The sequence below is a fragment of the Vanacampus margaritifer genome, chromosome 16 (assembly GCF_051991255.1).
Source record: "Vanacampus margaritifer isolate UIUO_Vmar chromosome 16, RoL_Vmar_1.0, whole genome shotgun sequence".
Lineage (NCBI taxonomy): Eukaryota > Metazoa > Chordata > Actinopteri > Syngnathiformes > Syngnathidae > Vanacampus > Vanacampus margaritifer.
The window spans coordinates 17,733,194-17,752,631 of NC_135447.1; the positions used below are offsets into that span (position 1 = coordinate 17,733,194).

The 19,438-nt window shown below is 40.0% G+C and overlaps 1 protein-coding gene across 2 annotated transcripts in view; it reads left to right on the forward strand.

Moving 5' to 3' along the window:
* Positions 1–2,451: 2,451 nt before the first annotated feature.
* Positions 2,452–19,438, forward strand: part of nova1 (NOVA alternative splicing regulator 1) — a 39,188-nt gene continuing 22,201 nt past the window's right edge. Inside the window, exons 1-2 of one of the 2 annotated variants that reach the window (XM_077546904.1) lie at positions 2,452–2,755; positions 12,421–12,564. In XM_077546904.1, coding sequence (XP_077403030.1) covers positions 2,584–2,755; positions 12,421–12,564 — 316 coding nt within the window. In that variant the 5' untranslated portion in view covers positions 2,452–2,583. Of the gene's footprint in view, positions 2,756–8,280; positions 8,598–12,420; positions 12,565–19,438 lie in introns of those variants that run through there. The other variant, XM_077546905.1, reaches the window with a different exon arrangement.

Below are 19,438 nucleotides of genomic sequence, written 5' to 3' on the forward strand. Positions count from 1 at the left end.
TGTACCTTGCACATATTCGCTGACGTAATCCCTGTAATTGTTGTGTTTTTTTTATTTTGAGTGTCTGAAAAACACAAAATATAATTCATTTAATGGTTCATGGTTAATGGTACCCGGCTGTCTCCACAGTGCGTGTGACTCTCCTTCGCTTTAGAATGCGAAGCTCCCCCTAGTCCATGCACACAAAACAGTGAACGCTGCCCTCTGCTGGTCGGGGTCAGTAGTTACAATTAATAGAATACCAAATTGTTCTCCTTTTCCTCAAGTATTAAACAATAGCACAAGACGGCCGCTCTCTGAAACATAAACATTAACTTAAAGTTAATTATTATAAATTAACATGAAATACCTGTGGGAACAATATAATTCTAAATATAATTCTTAATTTTCATTCATTTTCTTGGTAAGCAAATCATACAAAAGCGAGACCGGGATTTGCGGAAATGCGTATTGACAAGCCAGAAAGCTTCTGTACTTTGTTTTTATAGCTCAACACTGCAAATGGTGGGATGCCTATACAGTAGTATAACTGTTGTCTCTCAAATCAAAATATTTGGTTCATGGCTGAGGAAAATTGGTTTAAGCAATTGTAAATGGTAACTTAATACTGTCTGATTAGTTTCCTTAGGGCATCACATCAAATGTTTTATATTTTTGTGTCTTGCAAATACTTCTGCTGTGCCATTAGCCTAAATAAAATTCTTAAAAAGTTACACTAATTTTTTTTGAGAGAAACTGCTATAACTTTAACAATACAAACAACATTACAATCCAGGTATACTGTACCTGCTTGTTTTACATTAAAATAAATACATACATACATAAATAAATAAATAAATAAAACAACCACAGATGGAGTGAGTGAGTGAATAGAAACATTTACACAAGGACAAAGTTGTGGGTACCACTCTTTTAATGAAAGAATAACTCACAGCTGGTTACAAAAATAACAAACAATAAATTCACATTTATTGAAAATAAACCAATGTTAAAACAACTAAAAACCAAACCTTGCTTTTTAGTTGTTTTAACAGAATTATTAAAAAACAAAAAACAACTGGTGAAACAAGTCTGGCCAAAAATGATGGTACTTTTAGAAAAGGTTGAAAATCATTGACCACAGAGACATGTTCAACCATGTGTCCTCTAATTAGCATCACAGGTTTCTTCAGTCTGTATATTTTAATGGTCATAAATAGTCAGTGGTGTCATGAATGTGTACCGCATCAAAACTTGGACCAGACAGTTGTTTTAGGAGATTAGAAAGAAAATTAAAACCAAGTCGGTTAAAGGTAAAGGCTCCATCTCCAAGCAACTTGATGTTCCAACCTCCCTGGACGTGGTCACAGATATAATACCAATAAAAAGCAGAGGCCCCAGAATTGTACCCTGTGGAACACTATCTGTTCCGTTGCATGTGGATTCATCAGAGGTGGGCACATCAATGAATTTTGAGCGTCTGTCATTTGGCAATCGTCAACAGTCGGGACACCCTTCCGTCAATGTCACCCCGTCAATATTTTAAGCCAAACCTTCATCCCGCCATTCGTCAATTGCTCAGTAAATGAGCGTCCAGGATGGACAATTACATTGATGGATGAAGATAAACCCCTTCCGTCGATGCTTCATCAATTTTTCAGAGTTTCCCGTCAATCATCAATCGCCCAAAAAATGGCTGTACCATCATTGAAAAAATATTATACTATATAAAATAGAGGGCTCAGAACGTCACGTCATATGATACGTTTGGTATTATAGGGCTAATGTGAAACATGGAGGAGGATTTGTTATATTCTGGGACTGGATTGCCTCAAAAGGTTGTGCGCCATCAATGCCCATAATTTTTGTCCAGAATCATGGCCAAAATTGTTGCTACCCTTTGCTGATGAAATAAAACCCAAAGTGGTCACAGAAATAACTTCGATCTAACAAAAGTAATAATAAACAAAAAAAATTATGAATATTATTAGCCAATGCAAACGTTCAACAGAATTATTTAAAACAAAAAATAAAACATCAAATTGCACTTAGGGGACTTACAATTACATGAAATTGTACTCCAATATTTGTGTGGTGTGGTCGTGACTAATTTGGCCGGTCGGTAGCACTATGGCTCTTTCCTGAGCTCTCCAACTACATTTCCCTCTTACGCTCTCTTACAACAATAACAACAGCTGCACTTCTCACACTCGAGGACCTGGTAGAAAAATGGCGTAAAATTAAGATACAAATATTTTCTCCCCAGAGCTTAATTCCAAAGCGTCTCAGTAAACTGTCGCCGATTTTAAATATATTGTTTATTGTATTTGTTTTGGGGATGGGAGGGGGGTGCGCACCAACAATGAGGAGTGAATGAGGATAGGATAGTAGTGCTATCGGAGAGCGCCTTTCACTCAATACGATTTATATTTAGCTCAGCAAGGGACAGCAGTAAGTGAAGACCCCCCGAGTCCCAAAACTTGTTCATTTGGCGGCGCGCGTCATCATGTGCTGCTGGTAGTGAGTGTGTGTGCGCGCGCGCGCGTGTGTATGTGTGAGTAAGGGACTAGCACAAATTTATCTCCAGCTCCGGGGGAGGGAAAGATGATGGCCGGTGGTGGCGAAGCAGCAATGGACCACAACGGCATATACTCAGCAGCTAACCTCCATAACCTGCAGCAGAGCCACATGGACGCGGACAACGCGGACTCCCGTAAGCGGCCGCTGGAAACTCCGGCGGAGGAGGCTGGCTGTACCAAGCGCACCAACATCGGAGGTAAGATTAAGAAGGAGATGTTCACAAGCAGCTCCTTCCGTCGCGATTCTTCCGTCATACCTATCGGCGCCAACGCGTTTGCAGTCACTTGTGGAACACGGCCGCTGCTTAGAAAACAACCCCGCGTATAGCTTGAATGCAGATTCGAGCCGTGTCTTCAAACCCCCGCTATGCTGCACCTGTGCACTTGGCGCTTTTGGGGAGTGGGGGCAGTTTGGTTTGTGTGCGTGTGTGCGCGTGTTTGTGTGTGCGTGTGTCTTGCGGTTGTTACTTCAACACGCCTTGACACAGTGGCCTCTTTATGGCAGGTCGTTTTTGAATATCAATCCAGCCCCCCTCCTCGCCTAATACTTATGGGTCCATTCAGAGCAGACGTAATATTATGCAAAGTCTTTAAAAAAAAAAAAAAGCGAAGGAGATGAAAATTTGAAGTATTCACTCCACCTAACCATCTGTTTCGCTGTTCAGTTGTGGTTTGCCGTGCGATACAAAAAAATCCTCAAGATCTTGCGCCGAGAAAAAAAGATAAATCTTTTTCTTGCTTTAGCCCCCTTGACAAATATGAATTATGTTAAATGTGAAATCATAAGTCAGTAGAATAGGGTTGACAGTTATAGTAGCGTTGTGAGTCTGTTAAGTCCGACATCTGGCTAAAAGTTCACTGTAAACAGAGCATCCACTGCATATAATAATTAATAATAATGCATTTTCTTAACCGCTTGTCCTCACAAGGATCGTGGGGGGCGCTGGAGCCTATCCCAGCTGGCTTTGGGCAGTAGGTGGGGTTAACCCTGAACTAGTTGCTAGCCAATCGCAGGGCACACAGAGACGAACAACCATCCACACTCTTAATCACATCTATGAACAATTCGGAGTGCATAATTTACCTGCCACGCAACCGGAGTACCTGGAGAAAACCCACGCAAGCACGGGGACAACATGTAAACTCCACCCAGGAAGGCAGAAGCCCGGACTCGATCTCACGTTCTCTGCACTGGGAGGCGGACGTGCTAACCAGTCATCCATCCAGTGCTGCCATAATAATATTAATAATAATATTAATAATAATAATAATCTTCCATCAGAAACATTGCTCATGCACAAAGCTTATTGTCATTTCCAAATTGTTTACTTTCAAAAGTTATTTTAATGGAATGCTATTTGCCCTTTCAATGTTCTGAACTCCTATTTCCGTGCCAGTTGCTAAAGTGGAGGTCTGCGTGGATGTAGCTCAGCTGCCCACAGGTGATGATGTCATTACAGCCACGAAGGGCACTCCATTTTGTCTTAGTAAACAATTGTCATCAATCAATTGAAATAATTCTTTACCAGCTGATTAATCCGTTATTTTCCCCATCACTAATGAAAAGCACAAAAGACAATTGAGGTCAGTTACCTCACTGTAAAAAGAATCTTATTACAGTTGGCACTCATCACTAACGATCTTCTTTCCAAACATAACACCATTTACCAAGTTAGATACTTTGTTATGTAATGTACCCTTTAACTTGAACATTGTCTATTTAACATGTTCTAAAATGTGCATGCAATTCACATAAATTGTGATTACCTTACATGAATATTAGGGATGTTCAATGCCACTTTTTTTTAGACCGAGTACTCAACTCTTGATTAGTCACCAATACATGCTACCGATACCATTAGTACTTTTGATACATACAGTTCCCCCCCCCCCCCCCCAAAACAAGATACAACTTTTAAGGAAAGACTTATCCATCCCAATATAGCATTTTTCCTGAAAAGTGCATGAGATGAATGGCAACTTTCTATTCTTCTAATTAGTAACTTCTAGTTCCTGATCGTAAAACGGCCACAAAAGGGCAACCAATATGCGAGTATTGACACCTTGAAATAAGGCCTGGTGTTGCCCGATATCGATACCTGGTAATCAGTGTATCAGTCTATCCCTACATTATAGATAGATTAACTTTCCTGACTGTTCATGAAGAACAGTTTGGTTGCTTTACTTAGTTTATTTTTTATTTTTTTTTAACTTCAACCATACCCCCCAATGTTTTCGTCATGATTATATTTACAATAATCATCATATTGACCTTTTGCACATGACGTATCAGCCCTCATGGGAACGCCCCCTCAGGGACGCTGGACGGCAAAAGAACCACTTGCCTGTATTGTAACCATTGAATCTCGTACAGCGTAAAGTCCTTTATCTAATCGATTATCTTATAAAATAGTAATATCTTGCTGTGCAGTCGGTTGTACAGACAGACAAAGGAGTAAACCAAATGTTGCTACCTACTAATGAAGTCAAACGACGTCGATGGATAGCAGCAAACAACAGAAAGGACTGGCGGCCCACAAAGTATTCACGGATTTGCAGCCATCATTTTTTGCGAGGTTAGTAGATAAATGTTGTAATTAGTAGATAAATGTTCATACATTTTAATAGTAAACGTACACTCTAACAAAGATTGTAACAGAGGTGTCGAATTGGGTGTTTCAAATCTCATTAACGAGCCAGACAGTTAGCGTCCACTCCAACTGCACGAACACACAGCTTAGTTTTAAAATGCACCTTCTTCAAAACTATTAAGTGCATTTGACTGTTTAATAATGGGGGATTTCGTCTTTTGTGCTTGGAGTTTTTCACTCTGGAGCCGTAGTCATATTCATGAAATTACTCCATAGCTTGCCATAGTCATTTGTTCCATGCTAGTAAACATATTAACATAACATCATCACAGCGTTTCAATATAGAACGTACTGTGTAAAAATCAGTCAGTTAGCATGAAAAACAAGTTTTACCTTTGCATTATGAGGTATATTGTCCCCTGGTGTGAGCGTAGCATCTCGTCCCAGAGACTCAGCCAGCGACAAGCTTTTAAATCAGCCCCGGTGTAAGGAGAAGAGACTGATATAGGTCGTGCGCTGTGAATTCCGACAAAGTCGGCGATTTGATTAACTTGGTAAAAACAGTATGCAACAGAAGGTAAGGGCTGTTTTCAAACTATTAACTATTGCGCTCTATGAGTCCCGACTGAATGTGCAACTTCGACTGACAGGCGACCTTCGGTTGAAGTAATAGATTCCATGGCTCTATGGGCAATAATAACTTTTAATTTGTAAAATAACAGTCGTTAAGTCACTAAGTCGCTCCGGGTCACGTCCACTTCCATTCAACAATAATTTCCCTCCGCCGTCCGTCATAGGGCAGTCACATGATCACGTGACGTCGGTGCAAATGGTTAATAGTGTAATATTTCATGGGTCGTAGGCTTGGGACGAGATCTTGTATCACGAAATCTTGCGAGATTAGAACGCCACGAGATGTCTTGTCCCAGCACAGTACGAGATGTTTTTTTTTCTTCCTTTTTTACGTGAAATTTTATGCCTCCGGGATTCACTTAGTGTACACTGTTCGGAAGACAGTCGCAGCAACACTTGTTCATAACGGTAACACGTGGTGAGGCTAACTTCAAAATGAACATTACTCTACCAATAATACATGGCCATTAATGCGTTGATACGCTATTATTTTGAAGTTGTTACCGGCAGCGCGCCATGGCGTAATGGCTGACTTGACTCGTCGTCACAGCAACGTACCGTCGTCTTGAAACCAAGTTCAAACGGTAGTTAAGGATGCAAAAAAAATCCAATAAAATCTACTTAATTGCGGTGACATTGTATTATACGGCCCCTGTTGCCAGCATTAAGCGGCAGCTCCAAACACCTCTAATGCTAATGCTACGCAAGTACGAGGGCCATTTGATTCCTTTAGAAAGCTGTAAATGACTGCTTACTTTGATACTGACAGCCTGACGCCCTTTCTGTGCTGATCACATTTTAACAAACCAGGCTCAAGCTCCAACTCAAATGTGCAGATTCGGTCAGGCCGGCAAAATCGCTACTGTGGTTCTCACGTCACCACGTCTCATATTGTCAACCCAACTTTATTTATAAAGTACTTTAAAGCATCATCGCTGTATACAAAGTGCAGTACATGGATTAAAAATCAGTCATGCAGTAAAGACAGGTAGAACAAAATTAAATTAATAAATATATGTCAGTAAGTAAATAAAAGTATTAATAAATAACACAAGAAGTAGGTGAGTGAATAATAAAAATATGTTTTCACTATGAAGGGCTTGCTTCTTGAGTATTTTCATAACTCCATCCATACCTTCATTTTCTTTCTTATCTTGCTGACTGTCACGTGGAAGATGCATGAAACATTACAAATGATCCACTATTTGATTAAATCACTCCAATGTTAATTTGTGTTACTGCATAAAGATAGGGTCGCAATATGACAGACTGCATGGTGGTTCTGAGCCGCCACTATAATCACCAACTTCTTGTCTGCATTTGATATTGATCATGTTCCTTGTAGCCAACTGATCATTAACATGACTGTCAGTTGTAACAAAGAAAAGAGAGCCCTTGCTCTTACAGCTGAGCCCCCCTGGTTGTGCTTTAGAATGAGGCTGAGCAGTCTTCTTTTATCAGCATTGCTCTCCTCTTCTCAAAACGCACAGATTTCATTCGTTTCTCGTGACCAAAGTGTTGCTTGGCAAGTGTGTACAAATATACAAAAATGCTTCGTTTTTGGATTAGAAGTGATCATCTATTGTTGCTAATAGAGGGGTTGGCACAGGAATGTGAGATGTGCTTCTTTTTTCTTGTAATATTTGGGTGGGAAGGACACAGGTGCCCTTGCAGAGCGATGTGACGTGAGCGGACTGTGAATTTGCCAGGTGGCGGTGAAATAGAGAACGAGAGAGAGGGATAGGAAGGAAGACAGAGCAAATTGAGAGATAGATGGAGTCTACGAGGGAGCTGTGTCTATATGACACTGGTCGAATATTCTGGAATTCTCCAAGACCAATATTAGGCCCTCGATTCACGGATGATGATGATGATGCAAGAGCACCTCCTTTTTGGAATGTTCTATTAAATGACGCTTGAGCCGCTGTGTCCACACGCACATTGCAGTCTTTATGTGCGCTCTCTTAAGATACCGCTCGGTGTGGGATTTATAGGCGTAGTGATTGGCTTCATCACCCCCCTCCAACATTCTGCGGCACTGCCATTTGCAATGGTTGATGAGCCCCTCCGCCCTCTCAAACATGGCGGTCTAAGGGACTGGGGGTGGGGGAAAGGCGAGTGGGTGGCGTATGGCACGCTGTCTCCGATCACTCCTCCTCATCATCTATCTTATCAATACATGGCTTCAGTCACCGTTGAAGGTCACGCCACACGCTTCCCCGTTCATGGCCGAAAGCGCTCCGACTCACTGCTTCACCTTGTCCGTTTCCACAAAAAAAGTGAGTGAAGGGACTGCCATACTTTATAGTGCTGCGTCAAAAGAGGCGGAGTATGGGAAGAAATTTCAATTTTTTGGGACGAGCTTTGGGGGGCGGGGACATGACGCGGCGGCAAGAGGAGGCCAGCCATTGGCCGAGTGAAGTGTCATTCCGGCGCGCTGCCGCAGATGGACAGGCCACTCGATGAATATGGATGAGAGCAGTGAAAAGGGTGATGCGGCAGGGAAGACCCCCCCTCCTCCTTCACACCGATGCAGGCTCGAACAATGCGTGCCGCCTTTCACTGAAAACACTGAGAGTCTGCATTAGCATTTTCGCAGACAATTGAGGCTGTGGCCAGCTGCAGGCATGGGTCGGACGCTGCGGTGAAATCTTTTTTTGAAACAGACCCCGGTGAAAAAGGTTCACTGGCCGCATTCCTTAACACTACGCTCGCACCTATGCCGAGGCTAATGTTAAGAATCCCTTTAGAGATTGTACCCCGGCATTGATGGCGATCTGACACAGGACTTGAGAAGCAGCAGATCTCAGAATGGGTAAGCCGCTAAACTCTTTTTCTATGACTTGTTGAATTGATCCATCTTAAAGACGTTCAGTTCTGCTCACTTCACCGCCTAATTATGCCCCTTATGGGTCATTGTATTGAAATGTAGAAATGGTTGTGAGGAGGCGCCTGTACATCTTCCCCTGACCCACACCCCTTGGATGACTTAACTAAATATATTTGGCACAGCATCTCCTCCCAGTATTGTACGACGGGGTTTGAACTAGCACCCCACTGGCTCGGCATCCCAACGTGCCCCACGGTTCGACTTCCCTGGCGGATTGCAGCAACAGATTGTCGTGTTTACTCTACCACATGATGCCATTAAAACCTGTTACTGTGATCTCAGATACTAGGTTGGAATTAATTATTGACTAATGACTGCAAACATGACTGCAAGGGTGACAGAGAGAACCGTAATGGTTTCCTCGCTCCCTCCCGGGTTGACTTGATGATAAGCCAAAGTTACGCAGTGGGTTTGGGCTTGTCTGTCAACAACAGGTCTTTTCAACGTTTGGATTCTGCAACCAGCGTTGTTCTATTCAAATTATTGGTGTGCTGACGTTAGATGTCAATTCTGCGTTAGTAATCGCGGGTTCAAATACTTGTCGATCAGGCATGATCTTTCTTTTTTCACCAAGGTCATTTTATTGTTATTGGCTGTGCAGATTGCGACGTATGAGCAAATCGTGAAAACGAAAAGGCAATGGCCTTTGCGGAAAAATACATATATTGGTACTGCTTACATTTTCTCTCTGGCGTTGATCTTGGAAACAGTAAATCGAGAGTACCTGGTCAGTTGACAAGGTTTTTCATTGTATTGGAAATTTGCTGTTGCCATAATTCTATTAACTGTCACATATTTGTCTCTCTATTTGCTTTCATTATGGGTGGTGCACTCTAAACAAATCTGTGTCTGAATGGAACACGAGGGGCATATTAATGTAAAGAGGAGAGTGGCTAACGTTTAGGCTGTGCACTTTCTTTACATTACAATGCCTGCCCATGTTCTCCACCTTACTAAAATGTGTTCAATAATGAGGCAACAGGTTGATTTTTGTTCATAGGGATCTACCTGAATACATTCGGCATTCTCCTGCCACAAATGATCCCCTCTTATGTCCGATTCCTTGGAAGGAAATAAATAAAAGTGTATTAAGTAAAAAAATATAAGACAGAATATCATGTCCAGTGTTTCTTTACATCTCTGCCGACTCAAGTGGCGTCACCCTTGAGGCAGCTGAAAAAGATTGAACATGACGTCACTGCATCGGAATCGGGATGCAGGGGGAACATTTGTAACAAGGCTCCATAACAGGAGGACCCAAGCAGTATCCAATGTTTTGTATGACATCATCAATATCGCATTTTAATTCCTTGAGGACTCACACAAAATCGTTGCCATAGTATTGCAACATTCCGGCTTTATTTACATTCAAGGTCAATACAAATTTAGCATACGGGTACTCATTATAGTCAGGATTTTATTGGCAGCAAATGTGTTGTAGTCATTTACTTACTATTATGGGAGTACTTTACCATCTAAAAGGGAGAAATGCATTTGGCAGTCTTCAAACTAAGCCCCTTTCAAAATTGAAATAATCTAAACTTATTTGTGCACTTGGCTGCGATGCATTCCTCTTATGTCTGTTTATTTTGACAGATAAGTATGTTGCTGCATTCACAGATTGCGCTGAAAATGTCTGTATCCTTGCTTTACAAATAATGGGGAGTGACACTGGTATGGCTTTGCATTTGGACATAGGCTGCTCAAAATCCATTGAAAACAGCTTAATTTAGGCCTCTGCAATCCGGAAAGAAGGTCATCATTTCTCCTAAAAATATCTAGGACAGGAAACAGAACACATCACGAGACTGATTTAAATGTTAATAAACGAGGTACTGATGCTACAGAACGTACTGTACTGTATGTCTGCCAATTGTTGTATGACAGTGAATGTGTTGGTTAGGAGAAGAATAAGAGAAAAAAGAGACAAGACTGGCATATATCATTGCATCAAACATAAGGCCCGTGGGCCAAAATCTGGCCCACTAGAGGGCCAACCCGGCGAGCAGGATGGATTCAAAGGCGAAAAGAAATACTGTGGCGACCCTGTAATAATGTTTTGTAGGGGCATGCCCAAAAAAATCTATTCTCATATGAATTGGGATTCTCATTTTAGTATGATTCAGAATCAAGTTTAAATGTCCCAAAATCAATTTTATTTAAATTATTTTATACTGTCTTGCCCTTGTTTGAATGTGCCTTTAATGTTGTACACGATTTGGCCACATAGGAGCAGTGTTGTTCTTACACTTACGTTAAGTAGCCACATTAGAGAGTAGAAGGAAAAAGTCACGATCAAGTTATGCCAATAAAAGTAGTTTTTTTTGCAGCGTAGGAAGAGCACATGCTGGTGAGTAATGTTGAGATGCTTCTCTGTATATATTCCTGAAGCGTTTTGTACGAATAGCCATTCTTTTGAGTGATAAAAGTGCCGCAAGTAGCACGCTAATTAGTATTAGTGAGTCAGACTGGAGCAGATCATGATGATTATTTGCACATCTATAAATTGAGGCAGAAATAATTGTAAGTCAAATAATTTTGGATCATCAATCGATCAAATCACAAACACAAAAATCGGAATTGAATCGAATCGTGAGACAAAGATTCCCACCCATAATGTTTTGTGTTAAAAGTTCCCAAATTTCCGACTATCTGTGAGGCTATGAATGAGTAGAGGCTCAGAGGCCAAGTGAGGTAATGAAGAGAGAGCCTTTGTGTGTGTGTGTTCCTGTTATTTTGGCGTGATCACAGCCGATAGTGGTCCATCTGTATTAAATAGATTGTTGATCAACGACCTCCTTGTCATCATTACAATGTCTAGTCAGATGTTACAGTCCAAGAAAGGTACTGCGGTTGTACAGGCCGGTTTTAGCAGCATTCACATCATCTTGCAACACTCGTTTTGATCACAGGGAACATTTATTAATTAAATTTATAGTTTAAAAATGTAAAATGGAATATTTGGTTTAATGATTGAATACTTTTGTTCATGAAATGCCATATATATGTATGTACCGGTATATGTATTTTCCTTGCATGTCTATTATGGTGTTAAAGTTAATACCGACACCTTCTTCCATTTTTTTCAGGAAACACAAAAAAATCGAACTATTTGCATCATGAGGAGATGATTTAAGGGGGGGAAACAAAGTTTTTTTGCAAAAAAATAACATGGGCAATTATGGTGGTAAGATGGTGACGATACATTTTTAGAGCTGGTGATCACTTTATTTTTTCTGCAATTAAAATAGATCTCACTTTAGCTTGTGTGTGTGGGTCAGGAGTCAATTGAAGTTTCCATAATTAATTATTAACATGTATGAAATGGAGGGAAAATAACTTGAATGAAATTTTTTTAATTAATTCTAAATTATTTATAATACTATATTTTTTCAGTTCCAAATTCTTGTAACTTTTAGTTTTGTTCTTTGACAGACAATCAATGTAATCTGTTATAATATACACAATTTACATTTATTTTTAAATAAATCTGAGCTCAGTCTTTATCTTTTGTAAAAGGATAGCTCAGTAATTATGTAGATTTTCCTAATGTGCTTATTAGGAAAAATAACAACTTAATGGTATTACCAATTAGCCTATGATTTTACTGGTCTGGCCCTCTTGACATCAAATTAGGCCGCACATGGCCTCTGAACTACTGACTTTGACACCTTTGGTGTAAATGATAATCTTGCATGGCAACTTTATGAGAGGTGACCCTTTTTTACATTCTGGTTCTCTCTCACAGAGGAGGGTGAATACTTCTTGAAGGTGCTGATTCCCAGCTATGCAGCCGGCTCTATAATTGGCAAGGGCGGCCAGACCATTGTACAACTACAGAAAGAGACGGGTGCCACCATTAAACTGTCGAAATCCAAAGATTTCTACCCAGGTAAGAGGTCATTTATAATTCCTGTTAAAATTGAAATTCATTACGAGCGCAGAGCAATTGCAAATATGTCAAGCATGGGGCAATACATTCAGGAGGTGTAAAAAGTCTGCAGACCACTTTTCCAATTACAGGTTATTATGATGTGAATAAAGAGACCATGCTAAGTCATTACAAACATTTGACCCAGTATTAATGTGATCTCTAACCTGTTTAACTTCCATGGGGGGGAAAAAACTGGTCTTTCATAGAGGGGAGGTTAAAAAAAAGAGAGACTGGGATGTGTTTTCTACAACGGTGTATTAGGGCCACGTATAAATATATATATATATTTTTTTTAGAGGGCGGGGGCAATATTCCGAGAAAAAAACTTGCAAATATGCCACTTTGTAAAGTGGCAAATTTGCGAGTTTTTTAAAGTTAGTAAAAATTTGACCTCATATTAATGTGACCTATAACCTGTTTAACTTACATGGGAAAAAAATGGTAATATTTAAAATAGAACGTATTTATACATTTTTGGGAGCAAATTAGTTAATTAATCAACACGTTAAACTGACAGCCCTGGTTTTCACAAATGTGCATGCACACCCTCCTGTATTCAGAATCAGCCAATAAAACTCATTTTAAATGAGTGTGAGCTCAGCACACGCGTGCCAGCATTCAAATTGCCTCTGATTAACCTCAAATAAAGTTCAGATGTTCTAGTAGTTTTTTCCTGTCATTTTTGTAGTCACATCTTATAAGCCATGGTCCATTAAAACGGTTCAAAGTTATCAGTCAGGAAAAATTAACAAAAGACTTTCCCAGGCATAAAAGGTACCACGGAAAGTAGTGAAGACAGTCACCAGCAAGTGGAAAAATGATGGCACAACAGTGACATTACCAAAAACTGGACGTCCCTGAAAAACTGATGAAAAGGCACAACATGTATTTTGGCCTGATTTAAAAAAAAAATAAAAAAACAAAACATGAACCTTTTGGCAATAATTCTAAAAGTGTGTAATTACTAACAGATTACTGTACATACCTACAATGAAGCATGGCGGTGGTTGCATCATGCTTTGTTAGACGGAATAATGTACAGTTCTATCAAACATCTGTGGAGTGATCTGAAAAGGGTTGTGCACAGAAGCGCCCACATTCTGACAGATTTGAAGCGTTTTTGCAAAGAAAGGGGCAAATATTGCCACATCTTAATGTGCCACACTAATAGACTGTAAAAAAAAAACTGGGGTGCTGTAATATAAGCAAAAGGTGTTGTAACAAAGTGTGTTTATTTTTTCAGTTATACACGTTACAGGCCACATTAATGGTGGTAAAATTTTTAAAGTGATTTATCTAGGTCCCTTTTTTTTGCATCCCCAAAAATCTTGACATTTGAACAAGGGTGTGTAAACTTTTTATATCCACTGTATGTTTATACAGCATGTTAAGTTATAGCTGCAATTTGAGTTTTTATTAAAATTCTTGCTTTAGGGTACCATTGTATTTGGTTCCCCTTTTTCCAGCATTCTTGATTCCTTAACATGAAATAGCTGAGGGATGTGGAGCATTCAGTGAATCACAGACTTTGCAACAGGTGAAGGATGCTCTATTTTCCCTCCATACACAAATGCCTGAGCCGCAGAGGAGTCTGTGTTTGTCCTTCATGCCTCAGGGGATGCTTCAAACTGCTAAAAAAGAAAAAAACAGTAACAGGTGCTGTATGCCTTGCTTATTAGGTCCAGATGTTTTTAAAATGGATGTAATCAAAAGTATATCATTCTTGTGTTGGCGTGTACTCCGCAGTGTCGATATTTAGAACACTATTTAGAACTTAATCTGTTCTAAATGTACAATAAAATGTACAATATTTTAAGTTTTCATACTCTTGTTAACATAAAAGTGGGGTGAAAAAAATAAATTAAGAGATAAAATGGCTGCATCATTTAGTCATTGATACACTAATTTCATAATAATTCATAAAATTAAGTTAAAAATAATCGTGATTCTTATGAGAATCGATTTTTTGGCACAAACCCTATTAGTCTAAGACTATACCAATTTACAAACAAATTCATATGTTGCTTCCACAAGAATGGAACTCCATCGGAAAATGAGGACACGCTGTACCAGCTTTACTAAGCTACTTTGTATTGGTACTGCACTAAAGCGTGCTTTGACACAAGTACTGCTTGCTCTGGGCAACCATCTTATATCGTATAAATAAACAAAACAAATCAGCAAAGTCAAAGCCCACGCTATGTTCACTCATGCACATGGTTCTGAACAGTGCACAAACAAGTCATATACTGTAAAGATAATCATTCCTCCCACCACAGACTAATGATAATTGCCACCATGAAGAATAGAAATAACCAGACCCAATTGAAATTCATCCATCCATTTTCTATACTGTTTATGCCGCTCAGGGTTGCGAGGAACTGGCACCTATCCCAGCTGACTGCAAAAGGCAGACTCCACACTGGACTGATTGGCAGTCAGTTACAGGGCACATGCAATGCGGTGAAGTTACAGGAGCATGGCAGGAGTAATTGAGACCATGCAGTAAGATAGAAGTAGCCTAGTGTTAGTGCGACCTTTAAGAGTGAGGGCCCTAATTTTGGTGCCCAGCGTTTTATTTTGCTTGATTAGCATAGATGGAATAGGGCGTTTTGCGCCGTTGTGGGATGAAACACAGCCGACTCTTGGACAATCAGGAGTCGGCTTCGTTCGTAGTGTTTAACATTGTAGGAACAGAAATTGATTCGCTGGGCTCCGTGCATGAAATTCAATAGATGTAGTCCACCGCACATGTGATGTGAGCATTTGAGACCGCCTTACACCCCTGAATGTGCAATACCTGCCTTATTTTAAGATATCGGGTACTCATGGAGGCAGCCGACAAACTAGAAATTAGAAGAGTAGAAAATTGGCATTAATTCCATGCAATTCTAAGGAAAAATGCTATATTGTGAATTTCTTTAACTTATTTACTCGCAGCCCTTTTCACTGAAGCAACCCCCTTCGCTCCCGGCTGTTTTCCTGGATTTTAACTGATTCTGAAAGGCCCACAGAATATTGTGTTCAAAGCTATAAAAACGGAACATACCAAAAGAAAGATTAGAGTCTCTTCTTTCATCAGGGAAAAAAAGTATGTTTGTATCTGTTTCTGTTTTGTAGCAGTTAGCATTAGAATGTAGCTAAATTTCATCATTATTCACAAACCTGTTGAAAACAATGGCAAAAAGAGCTTGTTACAACATGGCTTTGACTGATCTCTTATATTCTGCTGGCCATTTTTTGTAATAACTACCATTGCTTTAAGCCGCCTATTCATGTCAGAAGCTGTATCAAAGCCTTCTGTATGCTCTAGCATAAAAAAAACATTAAAAGAACACCCGTATAAATAAGTTTTTTAGAGTGCAGGACAAAGTATTAGATCTGTTGTTTTGTTGAGGACATTTTTATGTATCAAAATTACTAGTAATTGTATCAGTACTTGGTATTGGTATCGTGATTACTCAAGAGTTGAGTACTCTTCCTGATATTGGTCTGGAAAAAAAGTAGTATTGACACACTCTTAATCCCAAAGGTTTATGGAGACCGAATGGCACTGTCGATGTGCCCTTGAGCAAGATTTGACCCCTTAAGATTAGCATGAATTTGTCACCCCCCTTTCCTACACATTTAAATGAGTTATTTGTCTGGCAGCAGGCAAAACAAAAATATGTTCTCCATTACCCCCAGGGATGAAAATTTGTATGAAAAAAGATGTAAAGCATGGCTCAATGTTGTGCGGAATTGTTTTCCATAAATTATTTTACAAAGCAATGTGGGGTCCTACGATAGCATTTATTATTTCTATATTCTGTTGTTGCTCAACTATGTTCAAGGTAATTGATTACAAATTAATACCCATTTGTCTGCCTAAGTACAATTGAAGAGGTTGGTATATATTCTTACTTCTCTGTTTGTACTGCCCACTTGGTCATAGGCCACCACCTGCTCTGCCATTTTCATAATTGTGATGAGTGACAAGATGAGTTCATGGAGAAGGAGCTGGCAAGGATTTGTTTAGGTGGTTGTCCAGGCCCACACAAGTAATATGAAACAACTGCTTCCGTGATGTGCACAATTGCAGAGTATTCAGTCCAGATTGACAAAACTAAAGTGCCTTAATTTCAGGGGTGGCAAATCCAAAGTTTGGCTTTAGCCATTGATGCTAGCTAGCTCCCTTGCAGGTAAACGAGCACAATGGGAGCTAGCTAGCTAGCTCCATAGCAGGTAAACTAGCACCATGGGAGCTAGCTAGCACCTGGGGCTAAAGCCAAACTATAGCAGGATTTTTACTTTCTGGACCTGGATTAGAAATATGAGAGTTGTTTGTAGTTCGACCAAACAGATATTTCTGCTGTGTGGTTTACCTTTAGTGATAAATCACTCTCCATTTTGGTTGACGTAGTATGCTAATACCATTACACACAGTTCACGCCCTCATCTGTCTTCCTGCGGCAGTCTGAGCACACTCCAACAACAGCACAATCACTCATGGGAGAAATCAGGGTACAACAACCGGTGCAGCCATTTTCTCCTCATGCATGCATCTTTGCGATAGCTCAGTCTGACTACTACCAGCCTCACCTCACGCCTTCCATCCGAGGCTGTGAGAAACATGAAAGCGAGCGTTCTAAAAGGTCCTGATGGGGACTGTAAAATGAGGCCTTGGTGTGGATGGCTGAGATGAGTGAGTAGAGATAGTGAAGAGTGGGGATGATGCATGATTGTATGTGAGAGGGGACAGGCGGGCCATCCCAGAAATAGCCTGTTTCAATCTCTCTCAGTAGACATGACCCCTCTCCCAGCTGTACTCAAGCTACTCCAACACAAGCCAAGTTTCCTTTTCCCTTCTCCCCACCCTTTCTTTCTTTAAGATTTGGTTGCTAGTAGTTGGGAGAGCTCGGGCCAGATATGATGACCTCATACTAAAATTTGACAACACATTCTTTTTTACAAGGAGTTTTCACATTTGGCTTGACAACAAAACTTTGCCTGACTGAATTTCTTGAGCCCCCGTTTATGCAGTGCACTGTACTTTACATGCGCCCACTCGTGTAGCGCAAGCGGCCCATACACACACCCACTCACACCCAGTGATTCACATTGCTGTGTTTAAGCAGGTGCAAAGAGGAGAGATGTGGGCATTCATGATTTGAATAGCAATTGAATAATAAATGACCGTATTTTTTATTGAATCTTCTTTTTTCGTGGAGCCAATAATATGTTAATGTTAGATTGTTTTGTCATTGGTCATATCTTGCTGTATGTAGCTTGTACTAATAGACAAGGATGGATATTAAGTAAAAGGGCTGGCAGCCCTCAAAGTATTCACAGATTTACACTGATCATTTTGAACGGGGTTTGTACATTACTGCTCATTTGTTTTATTAGCAAACAAAGATTAGAATAGCGGTTTATGACTTACAAAACGTGTTTCAAATCACATTAACGAGCCAAATAATTACACTATTAGTTCAATAGAGGGACGGAATGTGTAAAAAATAGCTTCATGTAAAACCCCCCCTGCTTAAAACGCTTTATGTAAAAAAGCTTAACATGGCTTAATGTTACAAAACTATGAGCAGTCGCCACAAACATTCACATACATATCTGGACTTACGTGCACTCCCAAAATATCAAAACAACCTCCACCAACATTCGCCAATCCAAATTCACGCGACTGATCGTAGTTTTCTAACATTAAGCCAGGTTCAGGCGGTAGAAGGTAAGCTAAGAGTCTGTTTACAAACAAACAATCTCAAACTTCTGTAATTATTGCGGTCTATGAGCCCCAACTAAATGTGCCACTTACCCACAGGCGTACTTTAGTCGTACTAGTATATGTCATGGCTAGATGGGCAATAATAACTTGTAAAACAGTCCGTAAGTCTCTAAGCCGCTCCATGTCCCGTTCACTTCAATTCAACATTCATTCACTTCCGCCGTCCACACTGGTGAAGTCACGTGATCACGTGACGTAGGTGCAAAAGGTCTATAGCGATGTTGCCAAATTGGCTGTGCAACTTGTGGCAAGCGTTGGAAATATTTAACTCGCCATTCTCCGTTTCACCTCATCATTAGCGACATGGCCAATGAGGAGCGCGCACCTTTGTTTTGGTTGTTTTAGATGACAGTTTTCAGCAGCTGTATCAACCATATTTACTTATTTAATTAAAACGTATCAGACACACTACATCAGAACGTCAACACATGGAAAGGTTAACCATTTTAGCTTAACTTTTTGCTGTGCTGGTTTGTGAATGGGGTTTGTAAAATTCAAAAACACCCACTAACTATGACCAGCAGATGACAGCATTATATTTATTTTCAATGGGTTCCCGTGTATCAAATTACATGAAAACATGGCGGAGCTTAGGAAATAGAACATTTTCAAGGATGACGTGAATGATCAAAGCGTTTTTCACATTAAATCTAATTAACAATGTCACTAAACAAAAAATATTAGTGTCAAAGTCACTGTTGGGCAGAAAATGTATCTTTTCACAAAAAGCTTGTTTTCTCCTTTTTTCTATTTTCGCTTGATGCCACTCAAATGACCTATTTTCAAATGGTGATTACTAAAGAACGAAATAAGGTACAAACATACTTATTTGTCTAGTGAAAGAATGGGATTTAATCTTTCATATGGTATCCACCATGTTTATGTAGTCATAGCACACAATATTCAGTTTGCCTTGAAAGCTGAGTGAAAATGCTCGAAATCGGCTGGCACTGTCGGGGTCATTTTTTGGATAACGTTTGGCAGTAAAAGAGTTAAAATAACTTACCTAACCTCCAGGATCCCACGCCGTAGCCTGTTCAACGATAGAACAAA